Source organism: Salminus brasiliensis, chromosome 24, assembly GCF_030463535.1.
Source record: "Salminus brasiliensis chromosome 24, fSalBra1.hap2, whole genome shotgun sequence".
In the NCBI taxonomy this organism is placed as follows: domain Eukaryota; kingdom Metazoa; phylum Chordata; class Actinopteri; order Characiformes; family Bryconidae; genus Salminus; species Salminus brasiliensis.
Window position 1 is genome coordinate 7,012,276 of NC_132901.1, and position 27,455 is coordinate 7,039,730.

General features: G+C 37.4%; 3 protein-coding genes across 6 annotated transcripts in view; 2 read left to right on the plus strand and 1 right to left on the minus strand.

The window, feature by feature from the left end:
• pds5a (PDS5 cohesin associated factor A) overlaps nucleotides 1-3,484 on the plus strand; it is a 31,354-nt gene extending 27,870 nt beyond the window's left edge. For both annotated transcript variants that reach the window (XM_072670579.1, XM_072670580.1), the window contains exon 33: nucleotides 2,008-3,484. In XM_072670579.1, coding sequence (XP_072526680.1) covers nucleotides 2,008-2,011 — 4 coding nt within the window. In that variant the 3' untranslated portion in view covers nucleotides 2,012-3,484. The remainder of the gene's footprint in view (nucleotides 1-2,007) is intronic.
• Nucleotides 3,418-15,166, minus strand: ube2kb (ubiquitin-conjugating enzyme E2Kb (UBC1 homolog, yeast)). 2 transcript variants are annotated; one of them, XM_072670581.1, is made up of 8 exons: nucleotides 14,754-15,166; nucleotides 13,888-13,981; nucleotides 12,278-12,292; nucleotides 11,630-11,688; nucleotides 11,465-11,547; nucleotides 10,832-10,931; nucleotides 9,314-9,442; nucleotides 3,418-6,057 (listed from the first exon to the last, which is right to left on the minus strand). In XM_072670581.1, the coding sequence occupies exons 1-8, from the start codon at nucleotides 14,814-14,816 to the stop codon at nucleotides 5,983-5,985; spliced, it is 618 nt and encodes a 205-aa protein (XP_072526682.1). In that variant the 5' UTR covers nucleotides 14,817-15,166; the 3' UTR covers nucleotides 3,418-5,982. The 2 variants fall into 2 exon arrangements, with proteins under 2 accessions (XP_072526682.1, XP_072526683.1); XM_072670582.1 differs by lacking the exon at nucleotides 12,278-12,292 and having other exon boundaries at nucleotides 14,754-15,164.
• A 3,134-nt stretch (nucleotides 15,167-18,300) lies between these two features.
• Nucleotides 18,301-27,221, plus strand: smim14 (small integral membrane protein 14). 2 transcript variants are annotated; one of them, XM_072669960.1, is made up of 5 exons: nucleotides 18,301-18,480; nucleotides 20,309-20,390; nucleotides 21,337-21,385; nucleotides 23,681-23,829; nucleotides 25,145-27,221. In XM_072669960.1, exons 2-5 carry the CDS (start codon nucleotides 20,316-20,318, stop codon nucleotides 25,181-25,183), a joined length of 312 nt encoding a protein of 103 aa, XP_072526061.1. In that variant the 5' UTR covers nucleotides 18,301-18,480; nucleotides 20,309-20,315; the 3' UTR covers nucleotides 25,184-27,221. The 2 variants fall into 2 exon arrangements, with proteins under 2 accessions (XP_072526061.1, XP_072526062.1); XM_072669961.1 differs by having other exon boundaries at nucleotides 18,301-18,454.
• The last annotated feature ends 234 nt before the right edge of the window (nucleotides 27,222-27,455 follow it).

Consider the following 27,455-nt stretch of genomic DNA (forward strand, 5'->3'; position numbering starts at 1 on the left):
GGAATCAAGTCCAGAGGGCTTTCTGTCCCTCAGTCAGTTAGTGAAGGATCAGAGGAAAAATACCTGCCCTCCGAACAGGTTTGACCCGCATTGCAGAAGGAGTGACACTATCTATGAAGCAGATCAGGGGAAGTTACACACAGGTTGCCTCTGCAGTGGGGAAATCAAACCTGCATATCTTCTTAAATTTTCCTTTAAAGACTATTGCATATTAGATAATATCCACATGTTTTGTATCAAAATGTTCAGAACTGTCTCAACTCTCACTGAGACCTCATGACCTAGACCACTATGTAAAGATACTTTGGCAATAAACCTGAAAAAACTGCGATTAAAAAAAAATAACTTAATACAAATAAATTAAAAAATTAATTAAAGTAATAAATTAAAATATTGTAAATTTATATATATTATAGCCTGTAAAAACTGGCTGTGAAGACATATAGGATCTGGGGCAGAGATGCAGTAGAAAGAGTGGGCGCTACAGATTCAGCAAATGTTTGAATTTCATGATGTGCTGATAAATCTGAGGTATAGTGTTTGTTTTATCTAGAAATATTCGATTCTATACATCCTTTACCCACTCTCCCTTAAAATGTATGGTGTGTGTGAGATATATATATATATATATACACACACACACAGCTCAAAAAAAACGGAAGGGAACACTCAAATAACACATCCTAGATCTGAATGAATGTACAGAACAGAATGTTGTGTGTGTGTGTGTGTGTGGCCTCGTGCCTGCATGCTCCTGATGAGGATCTCCTCCCAGACCTGGACTAAAGCATCCACCAACTCCTGGACAGTCTGTGGTGCAACGTGACATTGGTGGATGGAGCGAGACATGATGTCCCAGATGTGCTCAGTCGGATTCAGGTCTGGGAAACAGGCGGGCCAATCCATAGCTTCAATGCCTTCATCTTGCAGGAACTGCTGACACACTCCAGCCACATGAGGTCTAGCATTGTCCTGCATTAGGAGGAACCCAGGGCCAACTGCACCAGCATATGGTCTCACAAGGGGTCTGAGGATCTCATCTCTGTACCTCTGGTGAGCACATGGAGGGCTGTGCGGCCCTCCAAAGAAATGCCACCCCACACCATTACTGACCCACTGCCAAACCGGTCATGAAGTGTGTTGCAGGCAGCAGATCGCTCTCCACTGCATCTCCAGACTCTGTAACGTCTGTCACATGTGCTCAGTGTGAACCTGCTTTCATCTGTGAAGAGCACAGGGCACCAGTTGTGAATTTGCCAATCCTGGTGTTCTCTGGCAAATGCCAAGCGTCCTGCACGGTGTTGGGCTGTGAGCACAACCCCCATCTGTGGACGTCGGGCCCTCATACCATCCTCATGGAGTCGGTTTCTAACCGTTTGTGCAGACACATGCACATTTGTGGCCTGCTGGAGGTCATTTTGCAGGGCTCTGGCAGTGCTCCTCCTGTTCCTCCTTGCACAAAGGCGGAGGTAGCAGTCCTGCTGCTGGGTTGTTGCCCTCCTACGGCCTCCTCCACGTCTCCTGGTGTACTGACAGATGCATCAAACCTTCTTGCCACAGCTCGCATTGATGTGCCATCCTGGATGAGCTGCACTACCTGAGCCACTTGTGTGGGTTGTAGAGTCCGTCTCATGCTACCACGAGTGTGAATCACTCAAAAGTATCAAAACATCAGCCAGAAAGCATAGGTACTGAGAAGTGGTCTGTGGACCCCACCTCCAGAATCACTCCTTTATTGAGTGTGTCTTGCTAATTGCCAATAATTTCCACCTGTTGTCTATTCCCTTTGCACAACAGCATGTGAAATTGATTGTCAATCAGTGTTGCTTCCTAAGTGGACAGTTTGATTTCACAGAAGTTTGATTTAATCAGTTATATTGTGTTTAAGTGTTCCCTTTATTTTTTGAGCTGTGTGTGTGTGTGTGTGTGTGTGTGTGTGTGTGTGTGTGTATATATGTGTTTGTTTTATTTATTTTTATTAATATGTGTATAATCTGTCTCATACAGGTAAAACCATGGTCTGCAAAACTGAGGCAGTAGAGTTGTCTTACTGGCCAACTGAAGACACACCCCATCGTGCATTCAAGCTCTTTTGCTCTCTCTCTCTCTCCCTCTCCCTCTCTCTCTCTCTCTCTCACACGCGCGTACACACATGTTCACACACCTGAACCTTGTTCCATAACCCTCCACTTCAGACGAATATGAGGATTAACTTCTTTTGATTCTGTTATCGTATGTAGACTGAAAACCTTCTTGTTTTGGTGTCTGATTTCTGTTCTTTACTGTCTGGAGCCATTTTTAAAATGATATTTGGAAAAAATTTTAATCTACTTTACAGTTGCTTATTAAATGCCTGGAAAGATTTCATGTTTCCTGTCCCTTCTCTGCTATTATTTTATATTTTTTTAAGAAACTGTAGAAGTTCTATACCAGGTACATCTACCTGGTCCAGCATTACATATACCCATTACTTCTGTAGTGTTACAAATGCGGTAAAATGACAAATGCAGATATTTTAGTGCAGTAGCTCTGTGTCACTTCAGCAATGGCAATCTTGAATTGAATACTGTTTTACACCTAGTCTGACCTAACATGGTCAGTTAGCATGGACAGTGTTGTACTTGTACTTAGAATGAATGGGGGGAAAAGTCTGGCTTTTGGGGTCTTAAGTTCTTCTTTTGTTTTTTGTTTTTTTCCCCTTTTCTAAGTACACAGTTATTGTCTGTGGTAGAAGACCATATAGGTTATGAAACACTAGTGTGTTCTTTAAATAAGTACTGTGACAAGGTGTTCCTTCCTGTGTAGGTTACAGTCTAGCACTGACTGAAGGCCACCTCCCCATGCATAATCAATACAAGCGAAATGGCAAAGCTGTTCTGAGATCAGCTTATTGAGAAGCCTTTGTCTGTTAAAATCCCCACAGGGATTTTGAACAGGAATTTCTCCAACAGGGATTTTCTCATCTGTTGTAGATGTGTATTTCTTTACTTGTTTGTTATTTCCTATGTACATTCTGTTTTAAGTGCAGTACAGGTCATTCATTTGGGTTCAAGATAAAGAACTCGTAGTTGATTCAATCAAACTCAACAAACTGTTTTCAATATATTCTAACATCTTGGTTTGTACAAGAGTTCTCATTCCTTTTGTTTCAGGAAATGGTGATTGCTGTAGATTTTGTTTTTATATATAATGAGAGTTTTGAATTTCATGTTCAATGTGGTTATTGTATTGCATTCAAGAAAGTACTGAAAGATCTGGGGGCCTTTTTTACTGGTGTGGTGGGGGTCCTTTTGGCCAATACTCCAGTTTTTTAATGTTTTAAAGCCCTTGTTTTGGGGTACTTTACACCCAAAGACCTTTTTTGTTTTTTCTTTGTCTGAAATATTTTAGGTTGATAAATTTAATTCCCAACAAGAGTTTCATTTTCAAGCTTGTTTTTATTCAAAGAAATATGATAGTTTCACAATAAATAACCATGCTTGTACAGCTTGTTTAAATTTGTCTTTTGTTTTTTTTTGTTTTTTTTGGCTTTACCAAAGTGTCCTCCCAGATTTTTTTTCCCAAACTCTTTGCTGCTTCTTCGTGCAATACTGAACATGGTGATTACTACAGGAAGACAGTCTGTTTTCTGTTATTTGATTGTTTCATACAAAATATAAACCCAGCCATCAATGGTGCATTCTAAAGATGAATACTTTTCTTGAAGAAAAGGGGATGGCTTTATGTACATGTGAAAGGATGAATAATCTGCATGGGCAAAAACTGTTGAAGGTAGGCTTCTTTTTCTTGGAGCATGGTGAGTGGTGTGGAATCTTCTTCTTTCAATATTGAACAGGCAGAGAATTGGAAACGTTGACTAACACAATTGAAAGAACCAATTTATATATATATATATATATATATATATATATATATATATATATATATATATATATATATATATATATATATATATATAATTATACCCAAGCAGTCTTTGATATTGATCTGAACATTTGCCAAAAGATGGCTGTTTTATAATTGAGTAAAGATGGAAGATAAATCTGATTTGTTCCCTGATATCTGTGAATATAAGTGAATACATTGGCCCAACACTCATCCTTGATGCTTGGTGAATAACAATTTCACCCTAACAAACCATTGGAAATTAGTCAATAACCATAAGTTTGAATGGATGTTTAACTGTTTGTGTTGGGACAGCATTAAGGTTTAAAAACAAAGCTTTTAGTAGATGATTAGTTGAATGTAAATTATACACCTGGTAGGCTAGCCACATCCAAACTTGAAAAGGGAATCTGCCAAGTTAACAGCGTGACAAGATATCTTGATTGTGTTGCAACAGAAACTATCTAAACAACCCAAACCAAAAAAAGTCTGAGGAGTTACATCCGTGTCATCTTTTTTGAACTTGCCACAATGTTAATTATAATGAGTAAAAAACCTTAAAGATTTACAAACAAAAAAGGAAATCCAACAGAGGCAACTTCGGTAGATTTGTCAAAGGTTCAGAGGTCACACAGCTGCCTTTTTAAGGAAGAGAGTTCATGATGACCAGTCCAGCATCCTGTCCCTTCCTTTATAAATAAAATAAAAAGCACCCCATTACCTGCTTGTCAATAATCCAAATGTTGCTAGCAATTTACGAAAATGGTCAGCAATTAGTGAGCATTAACTGCAGACTTTTTCTCTTAAAGAAAGGACATCAAACTGGCCTCTGCTATACATTATCTAGTACAGTTCTGAAGGCCTTGCTAATTCAATGATGAGGTGAAACGGGTATGTTTAAATTCTGCAGAGCCAGGTTTGACACCCTGTTTTAAAAGCTTTTGTTAAGTGCACATCCAACCACAGAGTACATTTTGAAAGTAAATACCAGTTCCGTTGTTCAGCAGTAGCATTACACCATGTCATCTGGCCAACCTCACATTGCAGGATAATAAAGAGGGGTCACGTGGAAGAGGTGGAGGGTATTGTGCAATCTTGGAAGGTTGTGAATGTTTATTTTTGAAATATATTTAACAGCCTCCTTTTACTTTTTTTTCTCTAGGAAATCCACTAAAACATCCTGTTTAAATTAACTGCTTGAAACAAACCACTCATTTTTCCTTTTATAATAATGTACAATTAGAAAAATTAACACTTTTCCCTGGTCTGAATGTACACATACTTTTAATATACTTATTTACATATACTATCATCTTTGTTTCACCCATGCAAGAAGGGTTTTCTTTCGGACAGTCTAAAGCGATACTGTGTTTGGTTTTGTTTTATAAACGGGCTGCTAGAACAAGAGAGAGTAGAAGAATGTGGTCATATGAAATAAATAAAAGGGCAGAGTTTAACTAGCCATATCCGCACATTATGGCAGCGATGTCAAAATCCACTACTGAGGGACAGCATTTAAGCAGTTTAGTGTTCCTTGTTCTGATGCTCAGTAAAAGGCTCGGTAATTCCTCTACCCATGTGTTGACCCACAAATGTGTTTCTTCTAGGGACACACAATGATTGTTAGGCTACACTGCGCTACTGTACTAAAATATGCCTTTTATTAGTTTTATTGCATTTCCAACCTCGTAGCTTGGTAGTATATTTTTAAACTGGAAAGTGACAGTTCTGAACTAGCATCTGGAATGACGATTCCAGAAAGAAAATGCTGTTTAAGGCTGGAAAATAGGCCCTATACAACAATTCTTAAACACTGTATTGCCCCATAGTAAAGGGAACACTAAACTGTACTGTAGTCCTCCAGAACATGAATATTTGTGTAGGGAAGTATTGTGTTTCTATGGCAAGTTCTACTCTTTGTAAAGTAATGAATAAAATGGGCTCTAGATTAGCTCCTGCTACTCTGAGGTGATCTCTACATGCTTGGTCGAGTGCATGGATGAGTATGAGGCAGAAGGAGCATTTTTTTTTCTTTTCTTTTTTCAGGAGGTTAGAGGTGATTAGTGAAATTGTGGGCTATTGATGAGGAGTGAAGTCTCAGTTGCTAAGCAACAGTTCTGTTGCTGTCTCTACGTCCCATGATTTCGAAGACAAAGCTACTATTACTGCATTCTGTGTGAGAGAGAGAGAGAGAGAGAGAGAGAGAGATTAAAGTAGCAGCTGACCATGCACAAAATAAATATATATATATATATACACATACATACACACATACATATACATACGTACACACACACACACACTAACTTATCATGACTGCTTGCCTAACCACTCAATGCTAACAAATACAACCCAGCCACCACTTTTACTTCATTTGTCAAACAAAGACACACATCAAATTGCAGTATACCTGGATGAAAGGGAGCTTATTTTTGTAAAAAGACAGTTTTCATAATTTTACCAGACAAATATGTTGAATTAAAAAAAATTGGAAACTGGAAAGAATGCTAATACACAAATATTTTTTTTTAAACATACTAAACCAGTAGCTGAATCAGAGGAATACTAAGGGAATTTGAAAACTGCATTGCTCACCTGTATGTGAGTTTTTATAGTTTATATCACATACATACACTAGTGGATCTCAAATTCTGTTCATAATTCAATAAAAACAAAAATAAAGTAAGAAACCCAGTGTCTTAAATTATTCAAACATTTAATTTTGAGTTAAATTACTGTTCAAACAGTATAAAAACAATGCATGTCTCGATCTAGTTCAACACACAACAATCATGGGAAAGACTGCTGACTGCTGTTATCCAGCAGACGATTAGAACATCCTCCACAAGGAGGGAAAGATGGCTGTTCGCAGAGTGCTGTCTCAAAACATTTTAATGAAAAGTTGTGTGGATTGTCCAGAAAAGTCCATTTAAGAACTTGGACTGAAGCTGGTGTCAGTGTCAAAAACCACCACGCACAGACATCTCCAGGAAACTGTTTCATTTCTAATATCAAGTCACTTCTGAACCAGAGACAATGTCAGCAGCGTCAAACCTGGGAGAAAATGAACTGGACTGTTGCTCAGTGGTCCAAAGTTCTCTTTTCATACAAAAGTAAATTTTGTATTTCATTGAGATGAAGATGGAGGTCCTGAAGAGTGGAGAGGCACAAAATCCACTATGGTACAGTGTGAAGTTTCTGTAGTCTGTGACTGTGTGGTGTGCCATGTCATGTTGGTGTTGGTCCACTGTGTTTTATCAAGTCCTATGTCAGCACTGACTAGCTTTATGGAAATGTCAATTTACCTTTCCAGCAGGAGACAGCACCTGCCCACAGTGCCAAAAATGGTTTGCTGACCGTGATATTATTGTGCCTGACTGTGTCAGGCAGTGGTGGCTCAGCGGTTAGAGCGCCGGGATATCGATAACAGGGTTGTGGGTTCGATTCCCGGGCTTGGCAAGCTGCCACTGTTGGGTCCTTGAGCAAGGCCCTTTACCCTCTCTGCTCCCCGGGCGCTGGAGTTGGCTGCCCACCGCTCTGGGTGTGTGTGTACTCACTGCCCCTAACACACAGGTGTGTGTGTGTGTTCACTACCAGATGGGTTAAATGCGGAGGACACATTTAGCTGTTCAGTGACAAATACGTGCACCTTTACCTTTTTTACCTTTGCTCAGAACCTAAAGTCCATAGAGAATTTATGGTGTAATGTCAAGCAAAAGATGAGAAATATCCAGCAATACAGATGAGCTGAAGGCCATAATCAAAGCAACCTGGGCTTCAACAATATCTCAGCAGTGCCACAAGCTGACTGTCTCCATCCAGTGCCACATGGATGGAGTCATTTGTGGTGAAGGAGCCACAATGGAGTATCAAGTGTATACATTAACATACTTGTCAGAAGTTGGGCATTTCTGTATTGTACATACTTTTCTGATAGATCTTATGAAATATTCGAATGCTTTGAGATACTGGATTTCTATTTTCATCTATTAGCCATTCTGATCAACAAAAAAAGGCTTGCAACATGTAATGACAGTTTACCTAAGCATTTTTGAGGCTTCCAGGTTGTTTACTTCAACAGAAATGTCATGACATGAGGAGCTACTCTATACTCTACTCTATAATTTTGTAATCATGCCCCATCACTACAACTGCAATTTGATATTTAGCTATCTATCTGGCTTCACCAGCTACTTTCAAAGTGCTTGCTCCTAAAATCCACCTAAAGCAATTCATTTCACCTTCCATAAATATTTTGGAAAGTTGCCATTATGTACATCACCACAATAAATTTGAAATGAAGCAATCAAGATGTTATTTAGGTGTAAAAGTTTAGCTGTAATTCGAATTCAAAAGTAACTTGACAATTAGCAGTTTAAAAGGTCTGGTGTGGCCCGTTTATTATTGTTTCATGAAAGGGTATTTCAAGTGTTTGTTCAGAGTGCTGATAAAAGTAAAAGAGGCAATTACTAGGCTGAAAATAAAAAAAACTACGAAAGACAGCAGGTAATAGCTTGCTCTTTCTGCCATGTCCAGGTAGTGTAGCCAGTATTCCTTTCACTTTAAACTTGCAAACTGTATTCCAACTGTATCTCTAGGAACATTTAGTGCTTTTGCCCTCTTCTGTAATTCTGTTGCTTTCTCTTTTTCTGAACTTTCTCTTGACAAATTTGAATTTAACTGAATAATGAGGGTCTCTTTTCAGGCGGTTGAGTAATTTTGAGACTGCTGTGGTCATTAAAATGCCATTACGTGTTAAATTAGAAGAAATTAGGAGAAGTTGTGTTGAGTTATTTAAATTTTTTGTTTGATTGGTGTATCGCAAACAGATGAAAGGTTGTAATTATGACAAATAAATCCCTGTTAACTTCTTAAAGAGTTGTTTTGACCCACAAACAAGCAGAAACTTAAGATAGCTGCAATAAAGACCTGGCAAAGCACTTTGAGGGAGGAAACTCTGTGTTTAGTGATGTCCATGGGTTCCAGAAGTATTTGCTTCCAAATATTAAAAAGAATCCTTATATTTCTAATTATGCTACTTTGTTAAATTATTTCTGTAAAAATGTTATTTTATATACCATTTCCTAAATGTGAATTAAAGCTAGAATCACATATTGATTGCTAATCTCAAATCTGGGTGGTGTACACAAGTTAAAAAAACAAAAAAAACAAACAAAAAATCTGTACCTTTGTCCAAATGCCTTGTGGACCTGACTGTTTCCATCAGAATTTTCCTAGTATTTAAACTGGAAAAACTCATTCTAGAGAAAACTGCAGCACTGTAACAAAAGTTACAGTGGCCCAAGTGTCCCTTTATTACTACTTACTGTTTCATTCAATTTCATTTTATATAATTATTTGTTGATCCAAAGTAATTTCCAGTACAGAATATCATTGTAGTTTTTTTATTGCTAGTTTAAGTACTTACTTTGTCAAAGCCCATGGCACAGAGCTTGTCTATTTTGCGCGTGTATTCAGGACTAGAGACAGGAGCACCAGCATAAACATGAGACCACAGTCGAGCAGTCTGTTTGAACATCTCTGGATTCTGTTTATACTGAAAGAATTAAAGAAATAATGTAATGTAAAACATGAGGTAATAAGGCACATACCATCATACAGTCCATTATATGCTTAGCAAAGTAAACAAAGGAAAGCAACAGAGACAACCGACTTAGGTACCAACCTATCCATGCTACACACAACAGCAGAGCACAACTTCCCCTAGTGTTTTTATGACATATAAAAGATCACAAAGACACAAAGCATGTTTGGTTCTCTAAAGAACAAAACTTGAAAAAGGGTTTCACGAGTGAAAAGAACCATTTGATTTTAGGGTGCATGAACTGATTTCATGACATAATTAGAGATAACTATCCAACAAACTTTCTGAACCATGCTGTGCTTTGGTCTTGCCGCATTTCACTCTGCCTTTTAACACCTTTTAACAGTAAGCAGCCTAGAGAGGGTTAATGCTTCCTAAAAACTTGATATCTCATTTATTGCATTAATATATCTTCCCAGTCTCTCAAAAACCTCTTAACTCCAAAAGGTGTAGGAAAAATCTTCTCAACTTTCAGTGGAAGTAAATTTAAAATGTTTCTGGAGTATTTGTATTGGTTATTTGTTTTCATACAAGAGTTTCATAAAATAATCATTGCAAATCAAGTCATCATATTTTTAATAGAAAAAAAATAAATAAATAGAATAAAAATAGATGCCATCAAAATAAATAAATAAAATGATACATATCCCTCCTTAAGAGGAACTCACTAGTGAGGAAAGTTTGCCATTCTAACTTCTAACACCTGTTGGTGATCATGATTGCCTACAGAAGGTAGCTTCTCTGTACCCACATAAAAAGGGATGTTCGACAGCACTCATTGGATTGACCAACACTATAGTTTGCAGATGGCCAAAGATTGAGCCAAAGGATTCTGAAGAAAAGATTTTACCTCAAAATTCTATCATAACCTCAAACTGTCAGCTAGACAGCTGAAAACATGAACATTTGAATAGATAAACCTGGGTAACTGTTAGAAAAGCCTTTACAAGGTCGAGGAGTCCTAAGTAGACAAATATCCAACCAGAACTATGCCATAAGCTTTTGACCACCAAACAAATCTGTGTTGATTTCAGAAAACCCCAAACAATTACTTGTGCACTAAATTATTGTTTTGTTGTTGATTTTTTATTAAAGATATGGTGTGCACTTTGCCTCAGAAAACATCATTGCCAAGACATTAGTGTCCATGATGTAATCTTCAAAACAGTCTCAGACATTTATAAAACCTCACCACAGTCGTTACCGTCTTTTGGCGTAGCATGAATAAGTCCATTTCTAGATCATTTCTAGATTTGTTAAGGGAAATCATGAACAAATACATGATTAGTATAGCTTCACATACTAGAAAATGAACTAAATCAATCACCTATACACACTTACCTGATTGGCTACTACAGCATCCTGTGGGTCATCTGGCTCTGCTGCAGCTAGTAAAGCCTGTAGCGAAAGCAGAACTGTACGCAGGGTCATTGCTGCAGCCCTACAGACAGTGAGCAGGTATGTATACACATATATACATTATATATATATATATATATATATATAAAATGTATACACATATATACATTATATATATATATATATATATATATATATATATATATATATATATATATATATATATATATATATATATATGAGGTGGTCCACTTTCTTATGTAAAAAAACTCTTTCATAAGTACTCCTTTTTTGCTACACCTCCGATGCCTGCACAGCTCACACAGCCATTTGTTTTAACTTGTAATGACAATAGGATACTGGAATAAATGGCTGTTAGTGCCAAGTTGTCTGAAAACGTAGTCTACATGCGCGCATGTGCCTTTCATAATGTGCAGTCATATAGTTTTACTTTCACCTGGCAATAGATCACCTATTGCAGTTTACTTGTATGGGTGTCCCAGAACAATATGTTCTGGACAATCTCTGGACAATAGCGCCAACGTTGCCTGACAAATTATGGACCACTTGCTCTCGCTTACTGCATATAAGATAACAATATAAGTAGGCACTTACCACTGGTCCTTCAGAATGTCTAAACATATTGCTCCCGTAACCGAACTTATGTTAGGATGCCAGATCTTCGTAATGAACCGCACCTAATAGGAATAATGATTAATGCTTATTATTCATAAGCAGTAAATTCGATAAATACAGCAGTAATAAACAATAAGCAGTTACCTTTGGAGGATTAAAAGGATAGGTCTCTGGGATCTTGATTTCTAATTGATACCTGCCACCTACAGAAAAAAAAGCCATTGTTAAGTGTTTAGCAAATTATACACATGGCAGACACTGCTCAGCACAGTGCATACTGATATTCTTTGTAAAACATATGAATACTGATATAAAACTGCTTATACCAGCCAATCATTCAGTAAGGTATTCCCTTTCAATACATAAATCAATGTCATGACATGCATATTTGTGTGTCAGAGTGAATTATTTTTAAACAAATTCATCAGTTGTACCACTTTATTGTATAAAACATTTAGTTTAAATTCAAATAATATTTATTCTTTAGGCATCTAATACCCCCAACATGTTCAAATTAACTATTAACATTTGTATTTTATTGATAAGGCATTTAAAATTTAAAAAGGTTATTTTATGTCTGAAGCTTTTTAAACAAACCAAAACACAAAAACCTATAGCATTAAAGCTGAAAAAACATGTGTCCAAACATGTGCGCAACCACAAACAATGGACTTTTTTAAAAGACATGAAAAGGTAATAATTATTAACATGATGCAGCATCAACAGGAGCCCAATTGAAAATGTTTACAGATCTCTATCAAATATCAATTAAAATATTTACTTTCAACTCACATGTAGGCAAATACACTTTCCATGCCAGGTGGTATAACCAAAGTAAAAATAGGAAAATGTTATTTAAACATAAAACTCAAAAGGTTTATGAATGATGCTCATAGCATCAAATACTAATACAGATGTCCAAGGAGAAGCCTGTTTAAAAAGAATGGGGGGGAGAAGTAATGCTAGGGGGATAGGGAAATGCTAGGGGGAAAAAACATTATAACACAATATTTAAAGACATTTTCACAATACACAATATTTGTTGCAGCACTTTGACGCATAGTTGAAAATAAGCCACTATAAACAGATTTTAAACAAAATGCTAGCCAATAAAACAAGACTTCATTAATGAATTACACTCTTTGTAATGAAATATTAAAAGATTTTATACAAATATGACTCGCTCCACCAGAGCTACATAGCGCAGTTAGCAGCGTGTAAAGCCTGGAGAAGAGTTGGTATTCTGCCTATTATAAGTCACTGGAGAATCACACTGATTTTACAGCTGTTATTTTAAGGCAAAAAAAATTACATAATGCTTCAAATTGTAAAGTACTTTTGATAAATGCACTTGGATATTTGGTCATTTTTCCTAACAGACTGATTCTGTTGTTTAATCACAATCCATTACACCATAAAGTGTAATCAATCTATTGTACTGTAGCCTATACCAGTTACTTTGTACAGATTGTGAACCCCAATCTTGATCAACCATACTTATATCCTGTCATTCCTAAAGTTGTACAACTGTGGCACAACTGAATCATCAAGTGGTGGGTTAAATACCCATTTAAATAAATGTATATATATATAAAAAATATATAATATAATAGGCTGACAGGAACAAATGATCGAATATTCACGAATTATGATGTGAATGTACCCCTTTTATATTTGTGTATTTATTTGTCTTTCCACTACAATGCAATACTCTTATTACTGTAAACACAAAAACACAACCACAAAATAAGTGTTTCGCATTGTAGACAATCAGTTGTACTTGCTAAATGTTTGATCCATGCAACAAGAGACCCATATAAAAATTACATAGCCATTGCATGTGGCAAGTTCTCTTCCTAAAATTGAACTAAATTTACTTTTTCTTTTATGCATTTTTGCTCATAAAATGTCCTGTCTGTATAATGTGTCCCAATACTTGTGTCCATAATGTGTCCATAAAGTGTACCTTTAGACAGTATTTGCCAGGTCAGGTCATATGCAAAATGCAGGTGCTTCACTTTCTTAAAAGCTTACAAATGTACAAAAATACATGACAATAAACTACAAATACACTAAACAATGGTGCTTTTACTAAATGAGTATTGCCAAAGTACTGTTCTGGAAATAGAAAATGCAGTTATCAGAGTATGTTTAATTTTACAATCTTGAACTATATTTGTATTACCAACACTTTACATGCCAAACCTGCGGATCACGCACCCTGAAATAAAAAGAACTCAGATCAAAGATCAGGTCACTCATTAGGTCTGATTCACCACTATGTAAAAAACACAAACTAATTCCAGATTTCATATTCTGAAAAGTCTGATAGGGCCCATTGGTTTGAGAGTTGTAAAGAAAGCTGCATTATAGGAGAGTGAGGATAGAGGAAATGGGTTTACCCTCATATGGCGTGTCTGGAGGTCCTGCAATCTCCCCTTTTAATTCTGTGAAATTTTCATCCACCAAGTCCACCTTTATCTGATTTTTACTTGTCTGTAAAAAAAAAAAAAAAAAAAAAAAAAAAAAAAAAAAAGGAAAAAAACCCCAGAAAAAATTACACAAAAACGGACTAACCAAGGCCTAGTTTGTGCAGGCAGTACTTTTAGTAGCTACAGAGCACACGAAAAAATACAATACGCTAGGAATAGCTAAATATAAACAAAGACAAAAAATCTGCAGAAATGCCTGTGCATCATATTATTTAAAGATCTGTGGTTAAAATCTTTTTTTTAACAGTATCACTCCTGCATTTAAAGCGCTCTGTTACCGGTAATACGGTATTTAGACGGAAAACAAGTCACATTGGGACAGTGCTGTTAAAAGTTAAACAAATCACCTTAGCTAACTTTACTTCTGTCAGGTGATAGCACGGGTGGTCCTGTTTTGACAGCTAGTCAGCTAACGAGTGTTCCCTTGTCAAACCAGCAGGTTTGCCACAGCTGAGAGCTAGCTAGTCTGCTATCTAGCTAAATGCTAGCTAACTTTCAGTGCTCGTCATGTCCGTGTGTGACCTAGTACTTGACTATTTGCTGTTATCCGACCTGGTCGTCCTTAACACAACACGAACACTGTATTGACATGGTATTTACAAAGTTGTCTTCAATAGGCAAGCTAACTAACAGCCCACCTAGCTAACGTTACTTTAGAGCTCAGCTGCTGCTAAGCAGCCAGTTAGCTACCTAGCGGCTAGCTACCTAAAGCAGGTAGCTAGCTAGGTTATTTGGATGTAAAATACAGTAAAACAGCACGACGACGCAGTGCAAACCTCTTCGCTTTTCAGTACTTCTTTAAACTCTCGTTTGATCCGTTGGACCGCGATGTTCGCCATGCCGGTGTCTTCAGTTTTCGTATCTAAGTGAAGTTAGCTCGGCTGGGCCTCCAATCCGCAAAGCCTGTACTTCACACACTCGCAGCTCTACGCTCGGATCCCCTTTTCTCTCACACTCCAGTTCTCTCTAAGTCCTTTCCTTTTTTCAGCCGTACCCCTTCCCCCCCCCCCCCCCTAAAAAAACCCACAAATGCCGAGGCCCACGCGCACGTCGAACAATTACAGTCTGGAAAAAGCCCACGACCCTCAAACATAGAGCGAGAATAAACGCGTTTGTGCGCGACTCAATCGGGTGCTGTGATTATAATAAATACACGCGCTGAAGGTGGACCCAGAAGCGTTTCACTCTTTTAGGATTCGGATGCTGTCATGTGATATAGCTAAGCCTGACTGTATGAGCGACTCTCATTGATTGTAAGCAGTCTACGTTTTTCAGAGCATGTGTGAACGCTTCACAATAAAACTGGAAGGTAGGTCACCAAAAAGGTGACTTTTGTCAGGGTTTAAATTTGCAAAAAAGAAAGGTATAAATACCAAGACCCTGTAAATAGTAACTATCAATGTTGAGCATTTTTGTTTATTATGTAGTTATTATGTTAATAGTCCTAGTTTATCTTTTGTTGTTGTTATTGTTGTCATGTTATAAAAAGCTTGTGTTTAAAAATAAAATTGTGCAATAGTAGTGAAATATTGAAGTTTAACCTCACTCACCTCCTGCTGAACGTGTAGGCAAAGAAACAAAGCAAAATGTTTAATTATATGGGATACAAGGAGATTGGAAAATGTAAGTAAGTAAAAAGGAAATGACAATGATATGTCTTGTGTGAGCCCAAACCAAATAAGGTAAAATACAAGTAAATGTGAGATATGGGCATTTGTCATGACTTAAAATTTAGCCCACATGAACTACTGAAGTTGTGTTGCAGAGAATGCAGAGAATTTATTTTTGTGGTAAACAATTATGTGGTAAATAAACTTAATGTAAAAATCAAGTCTACCCTTGGGATATTTGGAAATGTTTTATTTACTGTTTATTCCTGTCATATGGCAATATAAATTAGACCTGTGTAGTCTACAAAATGACACGTGAATTCAGGTCTAAACTTTAAGAATAGTGAGTTATTGCGCTGATTAAGAGTAACTATTAAACCTGGGGAAGCCCTCTTACCAGGTAAAATGGCAGGGGGGCACATTTGCTTCATGCAGACTTTCTATTTGTGTTCCACAAGGCTCTATGATTGACCCTCTTCTTTTTTTAAGAGTTATTTTAAGACTAATTAAGGCTTAAGATTGTACTCATGTCTTACTTGTTTTGTTTGACATTTAGGCAAAGCGTAGGTTATGTTGAGTATTGTGTATCTAGGTATCCACACTGCCTTTTAAATTTGCCAACATCTAGCCTGAGGTATTTTTTTTTACTGTATATGACACTGTATGTGTAAATGCACACTTCTCTGCCAAAGACTTAACTTGCAATTATTGTGAAGAGAATTTCCATTCAGACATGCATGAAATGAGCTATGACCTTTTGAATCTGGAAATGTGGACTTAAGTGCTTAACTCATAGTAGTTTAATTAAAAAGATGGGATCAGGATTTATTTTTTTGGTTTCTTGGTTTGACAAGCTTGGAATTACAAGAATACTTGTCTGTAAAAAAAAAAAGTTAAACTCCCTGTCTTTGAGAATGGATTCATGTTCAGGCTGTTCTTTTTTCCTTTGAGCCCTTGACCCCTCAAACTGTCAGTGCATGCTTCTGGTGCACTTCATGTCTCGTTGGAACAAAAAAAAAAGATTTTATAATAATAATAAAAAAAGTTTTTTTTTATTATTATTATTTAAATCAACAGGGTCACAATTACACCAAGGTCTCTTAACTGCCTGTTAGTGACCATGATTGACTACATGTGGTAGTTTATTTGTGCCTACATAAAAAGTTATTTTTTTTGACAGCACTAATTAGATTGTCCAAAACACAGTACAATGGGAAAGTCCAGGGAGCACAGGCAGACCACCATGGACTGGAACACCAGTGTCAAGTTTCATCTGTCATCTGTCAAAAAAAAGACCCTACTCCAAGATCAATACCTTTAGGCTTGACTAAAGTTTGCAGACGACAAAGAAAAAGCCTTCTGGAGGAAGTATGTATAGTCAGATGAAGACCAGATGTTTGGAGGAGTAAAGGTGAGGAATTAACACTGTACCAACTGTTAAGCATGGTGGAACAGTTCATAGAAATCAATATAAGCCCAATATCGACCACAAGTCCAGTACCATTCTTTGCCTAAGGATTACTGAATGTTACTGAATGTGCACACCACAAGTTGCTATGTCGAGCAAAGTTTGTCTCCTGGGGTGTGTTTGAGGCTGCCTTTGTTGTGATGTGTAGTGTGAAAATACTAAAATACACTATAATGCCAAAAGTATTTACTCGCCCATCCAATCAATTCCATTACCACAGGTGTGTCAATTGCTACAGATCTCCAAACTTCATGTGGCCTTCAGATTAGCTCAAGAACAGTGTGAAGAGAGCTTCATGGAATGGGTTTCCATGGCTGAGCAGCTGCATCCTTACATCACCAAGAACTATGCAAAGCGGCAGATGCAGTAGTGTAAAACACGCAGCCACTGGACTCTAGACCAGTGGAGATGTGTTCTCTGGAATAATGAATCACACTTCTCTGCCGATGGACGAGTCTAGGTTTGGCGGTTGCCAGGAGAATGGTACTTGTCTGACTGTATTGTGTAAAGTTTGGTGGAGGGGGGATTATGGTGTGGAGTTGTTTTTCAAGAGTTGGGGTTTGGCCCTTAGTTCCAGTGAAAGAAACTTCTAATGCTTCAGCATACCAATAGATTTTGATCAATTTCATGCTCCCAACTTTGCAGGGACAGTTTGGGGATGCCCCCTACCTGTTCCAACATGAAAGCAATAAAGATGTGGACAGAGCTGGGTAGAGTAGCCAAAAGAACTCAAGTAAAAGTACTGTTACTTTAAAATAATACTTACTCAAGTAATAGTAGTCATTTAAATTATTTCTTGAGAAAAAGTAAGAAAGTATTCAGTAAAAAAACTACTCAAGTAGTGAGTTACTTCCTTCGATCTCATTTAATAATCAAAATAGAACTGCAAAATCACAAATGTACTCGAATAAAGGTATAAAGTACTGTTTTTTAAAACAACTCGTAAAAGTACAATTTGTTCAAAAGGTTATCTAAGCAAATGCAACATAGTAAATGTAGAGCATTATTACCCGCCTCTGGACATGGAGGAGCGAAAACTAAACTAAACTGGACATGGTGTAGAAAAACTACACATGCATGCGAAGGGAGTAGGGGGTAGGGATTAGGGAGTAGGGGGTAGGGAGTAGGGGGTAGGGAGTAGGGGTAGGGAGTAGGGACGATCACATCCGAATGGAATGTGTAAATCTCGCGTGATTAGCGACGTGGCCTCTCTTGTGCTCGCATGCCTTTCCTCGTGCGTATCAAAACATAGGCGGAACAGCAGCCGGAGCTTCGGCCCTGTGCCAAGAAAACACACCGGTCAAGTGCGAATGTGAATTTGATTTCGCACTTGCCTCCGCCGCTGCCAACGTCCACCACATCCTGGGGGTCAGGATTCAGATGTGAGCGGTTTAAAGGGGTACGTTGAAGAGTGGTCAGTGAGAGGTAAGAAGTGGCTTGAGTTCCACATCATTTGTTTACATTAGGTGGGTGTTACACTGTGTGTTTGTTTCACTTACTTTCTTCTCCTAGTGCTGTGTAAATGTAGATTGATGACGTTAATAGCAGAGTATTCTGCTTTGCAGTCTTGTAAATGGCTACGGTTAGTCTGTAAAGACTTTGTTTGCTTGTTTGTTTGTTTGTTTGTTTGTTTGTTTTCGTCACTGCGTACGTGAACCCTCTTAGTGCCAGTGAAGTCTTAATTATAATTAATGCTAGTCTTCAAGAGTAATCGTTCACAAAATTTCTTTACGTTTCCAACGTGACTCCTAACTTAATTAGCTAGCTAGTTCAGTTAAAGGACTGTTGTTTACAGCACTGTTTACAGGCAAGCATGTAAATAAACTCTTGCTTCCTCATGCTTTCCTGTGCAGGCAACATAAAGCCACTGTTTAGCCACAGAATCCAATACGTGTCGTATTGTAAGTATCGTCGATGGTACATTTTATTGGTTAATAGAAGAAATAATATATACTTGCAGTAGCATAGCTGAGAAATGTAGCTAACATTTATTTCTGTGAGATTACAAATGCAGTAAAATCTTTTAGGCAGTACTCAAGTGTAGCCTAAACATTCTGCTCTTCCGGAAAACTGATATACTGATAATAAATATTGATCTGAAATACCTGTCAAATCTAAACACTTGTCTGACAATATTATTTCAGCAATTTTCTATTTCTAATTATATATTCCCTATTGTTTTGCATTCCTGTTTAGCAATGTACTCGGTGTTTTAACACCCAGTGCTGTAGGTATTAATCTAGGACTAGATTCTGTCAGCATGCTACAAGATAACATTTTATTTGAAGGTACTAGGATTAGTACCCTTGCTTTGTGTTTAAATAGGATTGGCCGAGTACACAGACTGCTTTATGCAATAGAGCTGCTTCCTAACCACAGTTCTCTTACCTTTTGCTCACCAGCTATTAGGTAACATAGCATTAGAGTCTTCACAGAATTAACAAGCACAGGGTGCCATCACTAAACATGGCATGTAATCCTCTTTGCAGAAAACAAGAGCAACAATGCATGTCTTCTGCCAGAAATGCCATGATTCCAGAATTTTCACTCAAATACTAATATCATGTACAATTATAATGCTTGCAGAAGTGTATGGATTCATAAAAGTAATTCAATATCATTGATGTTTTGACACAGCAAAATTAAGGAATGGATTCAAATGTTTGTTTCCATTTTTTGCATTCAGTAAAAAGTATTCAGAATTTTAAGCAAGACAAAAGTATTTACATGGAAATAAGAAAGAAGTAAATAATTGAAGCATTGCCTCATTTGTGTCATGCTGTGTTTTACCTTCTCATGTCTAAACTACATTTTGCCTACCTTGCCATAGGAAGACATGACTTTCAAAAAGCCATGTGGCAAAACGCCATTTAAAGCAAAGATTTGCACCAAATGTTTTCAAAAGTATTAATCATCTGTATGAAATATTTAAAACACACAATCTCACTGATACCCTGGTCAACGTCAGGGGGTTAAAACAAAAATTTGTTTTACTTCATGTTGATTGTTTGTTGGAGCATCATGTCATGTCTAAATGAATATTGAAATTATATTGTGCATTTTTAAAATATGTACATACATGTAGTACACTGAATGTCAAAAATACAATGTCAGCACAATGTTTTTTTTATTTAAATAAAAATTTTTAAAAAATACTGAAAGCTAGATCAGTTAACCTATTCCAGATCGTAGTAATCAAAAGGCACTGAACTGTCAGTACATTGTGCAACGCTATTTGTTTGTGTGTTTGCAGAAAGAGGATGGCAGAAGGAGGGTTTGATCCCTGTGAGTGTATTTGCTCTCATGAACATGCAATGAGAAGACTCATCAACCTAGTGAGTGTTTTTGTTTTTTTCCCTTCTCCCACACACTTTGTTTTTGTTTTGTGAAACCCCCACAACAAAAAGTATGAGTTCAGCTTTCAGTTCTTCTCTTGTGTAGAGGAATTTAGGGCAGGATCTTTTTCATAGACACCTTTAACAGATTTCCTCCAGTAGAACAGTCTATACCTCCCAGCAAAGCATGTCACGTTTTAGTGTAGTCCCTTGAAAGAATAGTTTTTCAACCTGATCTATATCTGCTGGATCTAGAGCAGTTGGGGGGGTTAAAGTGCAATGTCTGTGATGTGCAAAAGGCCAAAAAGTCAAAATAACATACAAAAAAGGTTGGTGTCTTTCAAATAGATTTTATTATTTTTTATTACATTACACTATATGTAATACATATACACTATACTATAAGTCTGTAGTTTAATTTAAATTTAATTTAAACTGTTTTTTTCCAAAGCAGTGCTGAAATGCTTTAGAACATATTTCATTCTTTTGTACAAAATAATTTTTGCAGTTTTTGTTTTGACGTTTGGCACTGCCGGGTATGATGGCAGCTACTAGGAAGCTTTTTGGGTGTGTCACATCCTTATGGCACAGGAACTCTTAGATATGAAGAGGTGTGGTGTACTGTACTAATAATGTAAGATGTAGTATTGTGACTCTGTTTGCAGCAAGGGAGTTTTAAGTTTTATTCCACCTGTGTACTGGTTAATATTTTATAGTCTAAAACAAAAGAGGGCCAAAGAGTGGAGCTTTCTCTGTTTTTCTACACAACCCAGGAAAAAAGGTGTGTGTGTAAAAAAAAGTGTTCAATCAAAAAATTTATTGATTGAACATGAGCAGAACTAACTTTTGTAACCAAGACAGATTAAGCTAGGGGGTAGTGTAAGTTGCTATTGTTGTTTTGCTTGAATGCTTTCTGTCTGTCTAAAAGCTTTCAATTTGTTCTCAGCTGAGGCAGTCACAGTCCTACTGCACAGACTCTGAGTGCCTTCAGGAATGTAAGTGCATTTATCAATCTTCATGAACAGAAATGGAACAAAATTCTGCTTAGTCTGTGTCGATCTTAGCTTTTAATCAGTAGGAAACCGCTTGCAACTTACCTTACAAGTTGTGTCCAAATAATTTGATGGTAGCATAGCAGAGATGGTAAAAGTAATGTTGACTAATAGTGGGTCATAATAAATGATAGTTGCAAATGGTTGAAGTCCATGTAACCTTCAACATAGTTGTTAGGCAGATAGCAGTGGCAGGAGGGTAGGCAGCTGGCTTATGTGGGTGCCAGGGGAGCCCAGCAGTCAGTCTTCGATCACATTAGGCTGGGAAAGTGGGCAGTCATTAACTACAGATGTTTTCACAAAGCAGCTTTACAGCTAATCATGTCCAAGCCAAGTAAGCAAACCAGTGACAACAGTGACGAGGAATAACTCACCTGCCTTGAGAAGAACCAAAACTTAAAGGGGGAACCCATCCTCCCCTGGTCAACACCAAGATTGTCCACAAGGGAGGGCTGTTAGTACTCATAGTTTTCAGCAGTTACAGTGGTGAAAAAAAGTATTTAGTCAGTCACCAATTGTGCAAGTTCTCCCACTTAAAAAGATGAGAGGCCTGTAATTGACATCATAGGTAGACCTCAACTATGAGAGACAAAATGAAAAAAAAAAATCTGAAAATCACATTGTCTGATTTTTAAAGAATTTATTTGCAAATAATGGTGGAAAATAAGTATTTGGTCAATAACAAAAGTTCATCTCAATACTTTGTTATATATCCTTTGTTGGCAATGACAGAGGTCAAATGTTTTCTGTAAGTCTTCACAAGGTTGACACACACCGTTGCTGGTATGTTGGCCCATTCCTCCATGCAGATCTCCTCTAGAGCAGTGATGTTTTGGGGCTGTTGGCGGGCAACACGGACTTTCAACTCCCTCCAAAGATTTTCTATGGGGTTGAGATCTGGAGACTGGCTAGGCCACTCCAGGACCTTGAAATGTTTCTTACGTAGCCACTCCTTTGTTGCCCTGGCAGTGTGCTTGGGATCATTGTCATGCTAAAAAAGTCCCAGCCACATTTCATCTTCAATGCCCTTGCTGATGGAAGGAGGTTTGCACTCAAAATCTCAATACATGGCCCCATTCATTCTTTCATGTACACGGACCAGTCGTCCTAGTCCCTTTGCAAAGAAACAGCCCCAAAGCATGATGTTGCCACCCCCATGCTTCACAGTTGGTATGGTGTTCTTTGGATACAACTCAGCATTCACTCTCCTCCAAACACAACGAGTTGTGTTTGTATCAAACAGTTCTACTTTGGTTTCATCTGACCATAAGACATTCTCCCAGTACTCTTCTGGAACATCCAAATGCTCTCTAGCAAACTTCAGACGCGCCCGGATATGTACTGGCTTAAGCAGGGGAACACGTCTGGCACTGCAAGATCTGAGTCCCTGGCGGCGTAGTGTGTTACTGACAGTAGCCTTTGTAACGTTGGTCCCAGCTTTCTGCAGGTCATTCACTAGGTCCCCCCGTGTGGTTCTGGAATTTTTGCTCACCGTTCTTGTGATCATTTTTACCCCACGGGCTGAGATCTTGCGTGGAGCCCCTGATCGAGGGAGATTAGCAGTGGTCTTGTAGGTCTTCCATTTTCTGATTATTGCTCCCACAGTAGATTTCTATACACCAAGCTCCTTGCCTATTGCAGATTCAGTCTTCCCAGCCTGGTGCAGGTCTATAATTTTGTTTCTGGTGTCCTTCGACAGCTCTTTGGTTTTCACCATAGTGGAGTTTGGAGTGTGACTGTTTGAGGTTGTGGGCAGGTGTCTTTTATACTGTTAACGAGTTCAAACAGGTGCCATTAATACAGGTAATGAGTGGAGGACAGAGAAGCCTCTTAAAGAAGAAGTTACAGGTCTGTGACAGCCAGAAATCTTGCTTGTTTGTAGGTGACCAAATACTTATTTTCCACCATTATTTGCAAATAAATTCTTTAAAAATCAGACAATGTGATTTTCAGATTTTATTTTCTCATTTTGTTTCTCATAGTTATACCTATGATGTCAATTACAGGCCTCCCTTATTTTTTAAGTGGGAGAACTTGCACAATTGGTGACTGACTAAATACTTTTTTTCCCCACTGTATCTGTGAAGCTGTTATGTTTTTCTTCCCATCATGACAGTTTAACTATTCAAAAAGTTAGTCCATGTTAGTTGTGGAAATGTTTGTAATGTTCAATGAATGTTGACAGAATTTATTCTGCTTGCTGGTTTGACAATGCCTAAAATGTTACAAAACTTTCAGTGCCAGGACCTGGTTCTTCAACTGGGGAAGATGTGACCGTGTCCATGATTATTATGGGCTGGATAGTATTGGCCATCATGCTCTTCCTACTGCGCCCCGCCAGTTTGAGGGGACCACTGTCCTCCAATAAATACACCGGCCCTCCCGCAGTAAGTCTCTACAAAAAATTCTAAAATCAGGAGTATGTACATGGATGTCCAACGTTACACCTGGCTATGTGTTTCTTTGTAATAATTACTGTCTGTAATCCATTTTCTGCACCTAATACAGTCATATCTGCCTAACACAAACGATAATACCACTGCCTTGTCAGAAGATAGATGGAAGTAGTGTGTTTTTTTTTTCTTTTTCTTTTTTTTTTGTGCAGCAGCAGATGAGCTACAGTCAGTAATAGGGGTGTGAGGGAAAAATCTGTATATCAAAATATCACTATGTATTATATTATCATGGCAGAAGGTTTTGTGTTGTTGAAAACCTGGCTAATAGATAGCAGTGTGTTGTCCCACTGTTTTGATTGCATTAAAGTAAACTTTTCTTTTGCATAGATTTTATGCACATGATTGTGTTTTTTTTATACTATGACAGTTCACTTTTACTCCACTGCCAATGTTTGTAGAGGCCATAAAACTGTAAATACCCTGTTCAATTATTTAATTTGGTTGGAATATAATGGTTGGCTAACTCGCGTCCCTGCCCACATGTGTGCACTCTACACATGTTCTCATTTGGGCATGTACTCATACTTTGTACATATACATACACAGCTAAAGGCTACCAAGCAAGATTCACAGAAAATTTGAGTTTATTTGTAGTTATGACAGATTCTTAACATCATCGAAGCATGGGTTTAAATGATATATGCCCCATTTTGCATTATGCACTTCTTTTAAACACTCTGTATTTAGTCAATTGTAAATAAATAGAGGCTGCACTATACCACCCAGGCACCGCCTTGTCTGTTAAAGCTTGGCAAAGTTTTGAAAATGTGAAAGTTTTCCACAGGTGTCATCAACCTAAACAACTAGGAGCAAATTTGCTTTGAACCTGTTAAGAATACTAGAATGACCTTGTGCCATTTTGCTTTTTGTAAAAATCTACTTAAATCTTTTATTAGATTGAAACAATTCAAATTCAAGTATATTCAAGTGCCAATAACACTTATAATAGCATATATAGCAACAATAAAGAATATTCAAGTGTTAGTGGCACACTGTTTACTTTGACCTAGTAACATCTTTACAGTGCAGGTACTCTATATCTATATGAAGAACTTTTAAGTAGTTTGTTTTGACAAATAATACATTACGACTTTTGATTTACTTTAAGAGCACAGCCTATAGATTTACAATAGAAATACTGGCTGGAAAAGTCTGTAAGTGTAATTTAATAAGTATCATCATTTTAAAGGTATTTTTATCTTTGCTTTCAGCTTATGTGGTTTTCCTTTCTTTTCCCCTCTCCCAGAATCATGGCAGAGAACCCCCAGCACCTCCAGTGGACTAGTGACCAAACAGGGCTTTTGCCTTTTCTTGTGCTCAAATTGTTGACCACTGACTTCTGACCTGAGCTATTGATATGGTCTCAATTTGGTCAGTTAAATTGTACTGTTTTGTATTGTTTCTGTGTCACTTATGTTTTATTTCTTTTTATTTTATTATTATTATTATTTTTGTTTAACTCTTAGCTTTCTTATCTATTTTCACCAGGGTTGTTGAGTGGTTAAGAGAGAAGAAAAGAGTGGGGGCTAGTTGAGTAGAAAAGTATCTTTTAAAAATTTGACTGCTTTGTTTTTTAAACCACATTACATCTAAAACACTAATATTCTCTGATGTAACTTGTAACATTTACACCCTCTTAAAGTGGCTCCATAAATCAAACAAGCTGTAAATGTTAGTTAAAGGACATCATGAGCAATCCTAGAAAAAGCAGCAAAGTGTGACTCACAGTGATGTTCCCCTGTTTGTGACGAAAATGTGTCTGGACCTGGGGTGGTTTTCTTTGTCGTAAATGTGGTCAGAAATGCTCCTCCTCTGTGTAGGGTGGAGGGTTGTAGTGCATTCTGTAACAGCTGTGTCATGCTAGAAGCTTAGGTCATTTATGAGCTCATAGTGTACATGCAGTTACATTTTCTTCTGTATGATGTAGATTGTAGTTGAGCAATTCAATAATTATACAGTATGGCTCTTAAAAATAACAGTGCTTCAAATGGCTCTTTCAGAGATGTCATAGAGGAACCACTTTTGATTCTTAATGGAACTATCCTCTATGGCATATCTTCAAGAACCATTTAAAGCACCATTATTTTTTAGGAGTGATTACTACTTAATCTGAGTTTGAGAACTGTACAGGATTGACAAGACTTTGGTTTTCTCATTTCTGTTATGGTTAGTGGCTTCCAGTGAGTTAGAGTATCAGATTTCCATATCACAATACTGATGAGGAGCAATTGCCTCTGAGCAAAGTTTGCCTGTGTAACATTTAAAATGTCCATATCATGAAAAACTTTTTTAATAGCAATTAATATTGTATGTAAACACTGATAAAGTTTCGTACCTTTCACTCCCCAGTCCATACAGAAAGAGTGAAGAGAGGTTGGAAAATGGGCATGTAAAAATGAATATTGGCTGTTTTTGGTAAACAGACCCACACAAATGTCATTTTATACTTTTTACATCGATTACATGTGAACATATAATTTTTGATGACTATGTAGCATAAACTTAATAGGTTGTATTAGGATAAGATTGTCTTATGAATAGTTTGAAACTATAGAGACTAGCATCATAATGTGCTGTTACTATGTTTAAAAAGATACATGCATATCTAATGCTGCATTCACGTGCTATCGGAAGAATGGTGAACACAAGTTGAAAGTTGCACATGAATACCCCCCTCAACTCGTAATGTCTTGTGGGAAATTAGGAGATAATTTTGATACCCGAGTAACCGAATTGAGGTGAACATTGACCTTTAAACAAGGCGGAGAAGAACTGAGTTTAATATAATTCTTTATTTTAACACTGCAGCTTCTTTTAATAATTGATTGTGCACATTATTCTTAATACATTAATCTGTATTTTACGTGCATTTAACTTGTTATACATTTATCGTTCTAACCATAGCAAACTGGCTACTCGTTACAGTAGCCGCCATTGAACGTGACATGCTCGTATGATTTTCGGACAAGCACGTGAAGGTAACATAAATCTCAGTGAGGATGTCTAGGGGAGTAGCTTCCTGCTGCTACCTGAAGTTTGGTGCATAGTCTATTTCAGTAGCTGGGCAATGAATTTTGCTTGTATTCCTTGATTATGGAAACCGTCAGTGCTAATTGATTGACTTTGTGGTTTACTGGCTGATATTGGTTTGTTTGAGTTAGGAATAATAATGGTGTGCCTTTCAGGTCATATGCGTTTATTGTAATGCTTCTTCAGCCACAGTCTACTGTGTGCAGACACTGTTTTAAAATTACAGACTGCTCTAAAGATAAAGGGCTTCAACTATGCACTTTTGGTTACTGCAAATAAACAGAACAATTCTACTTGTACTGTATCTGGTTCATTTATTTTTACTTTAATCACCTACAAACAAATAGTGCGCTTTATGTCACCACCATCTTCTTCCGTCGTTGCTGCAGGTTTCACCAATCACCCGAATCTAACACAGCTCATTCAGTTAAGCAAACACTTCTGAACGCAATGCTTAAACGGACCTGTTGGAGCTAACCAGCACAGCAGACCGATTATAGACTTAATAATTGAAAACTAAATATGTA

What these genes read in the sequence shown, in the direction of transcription:
- ube2kb (XM_072670581.1), bottom strand. Translation starts at nt 14,816, where the DNA reads ATGGCGAACATCGCGGTCCAACGGATCAAACGAGAGTTTAAAGAAGTA. An exon ending in ATCCTTTTAATCCTCCAAAG is followed by an intron (nt 11,548 to 11,629) that starts GTAACTGCTTAT and finishes TATTCCTATTAG; the next exon opens with GTGCGGTTCATTACGAAGAT. An exon ending in GTGCCATGGGCTTTGACAAA is followed by an intron (nt 6,058 to 9,313) that starts GTAAGTACTTAA and finishes TCTCTCACACAG; the next exon opens with AATGCAGTAATAGTAGCTTT.
- smim14 (XM_072669960.1), top strand. Translation starts at nt 20,316, where the DNA reads ATGGCAGAAGGAGGGTTTGATCCCTGTGAGTGTATTTGCTCTCATGAA. An exon ending in CTCTGAGTGCCTTCAGGAAT is followed by an intron (nt 21,386 to 23,680) that starts GTAAGTGCATTT and finishes CAAAACTTTCAG; the next exon opens with TGCCAGGACCTGGTTCTTCA. An exon ending in AATACACCGGCCCTCCCGCA is followed by an intron (nt 23,830 to 25,144) that starts GTAAGTCTCTAC and finishes CCCCTCTCCCAG; the next exon opens with AATCATGGCAGAGAACCCCC.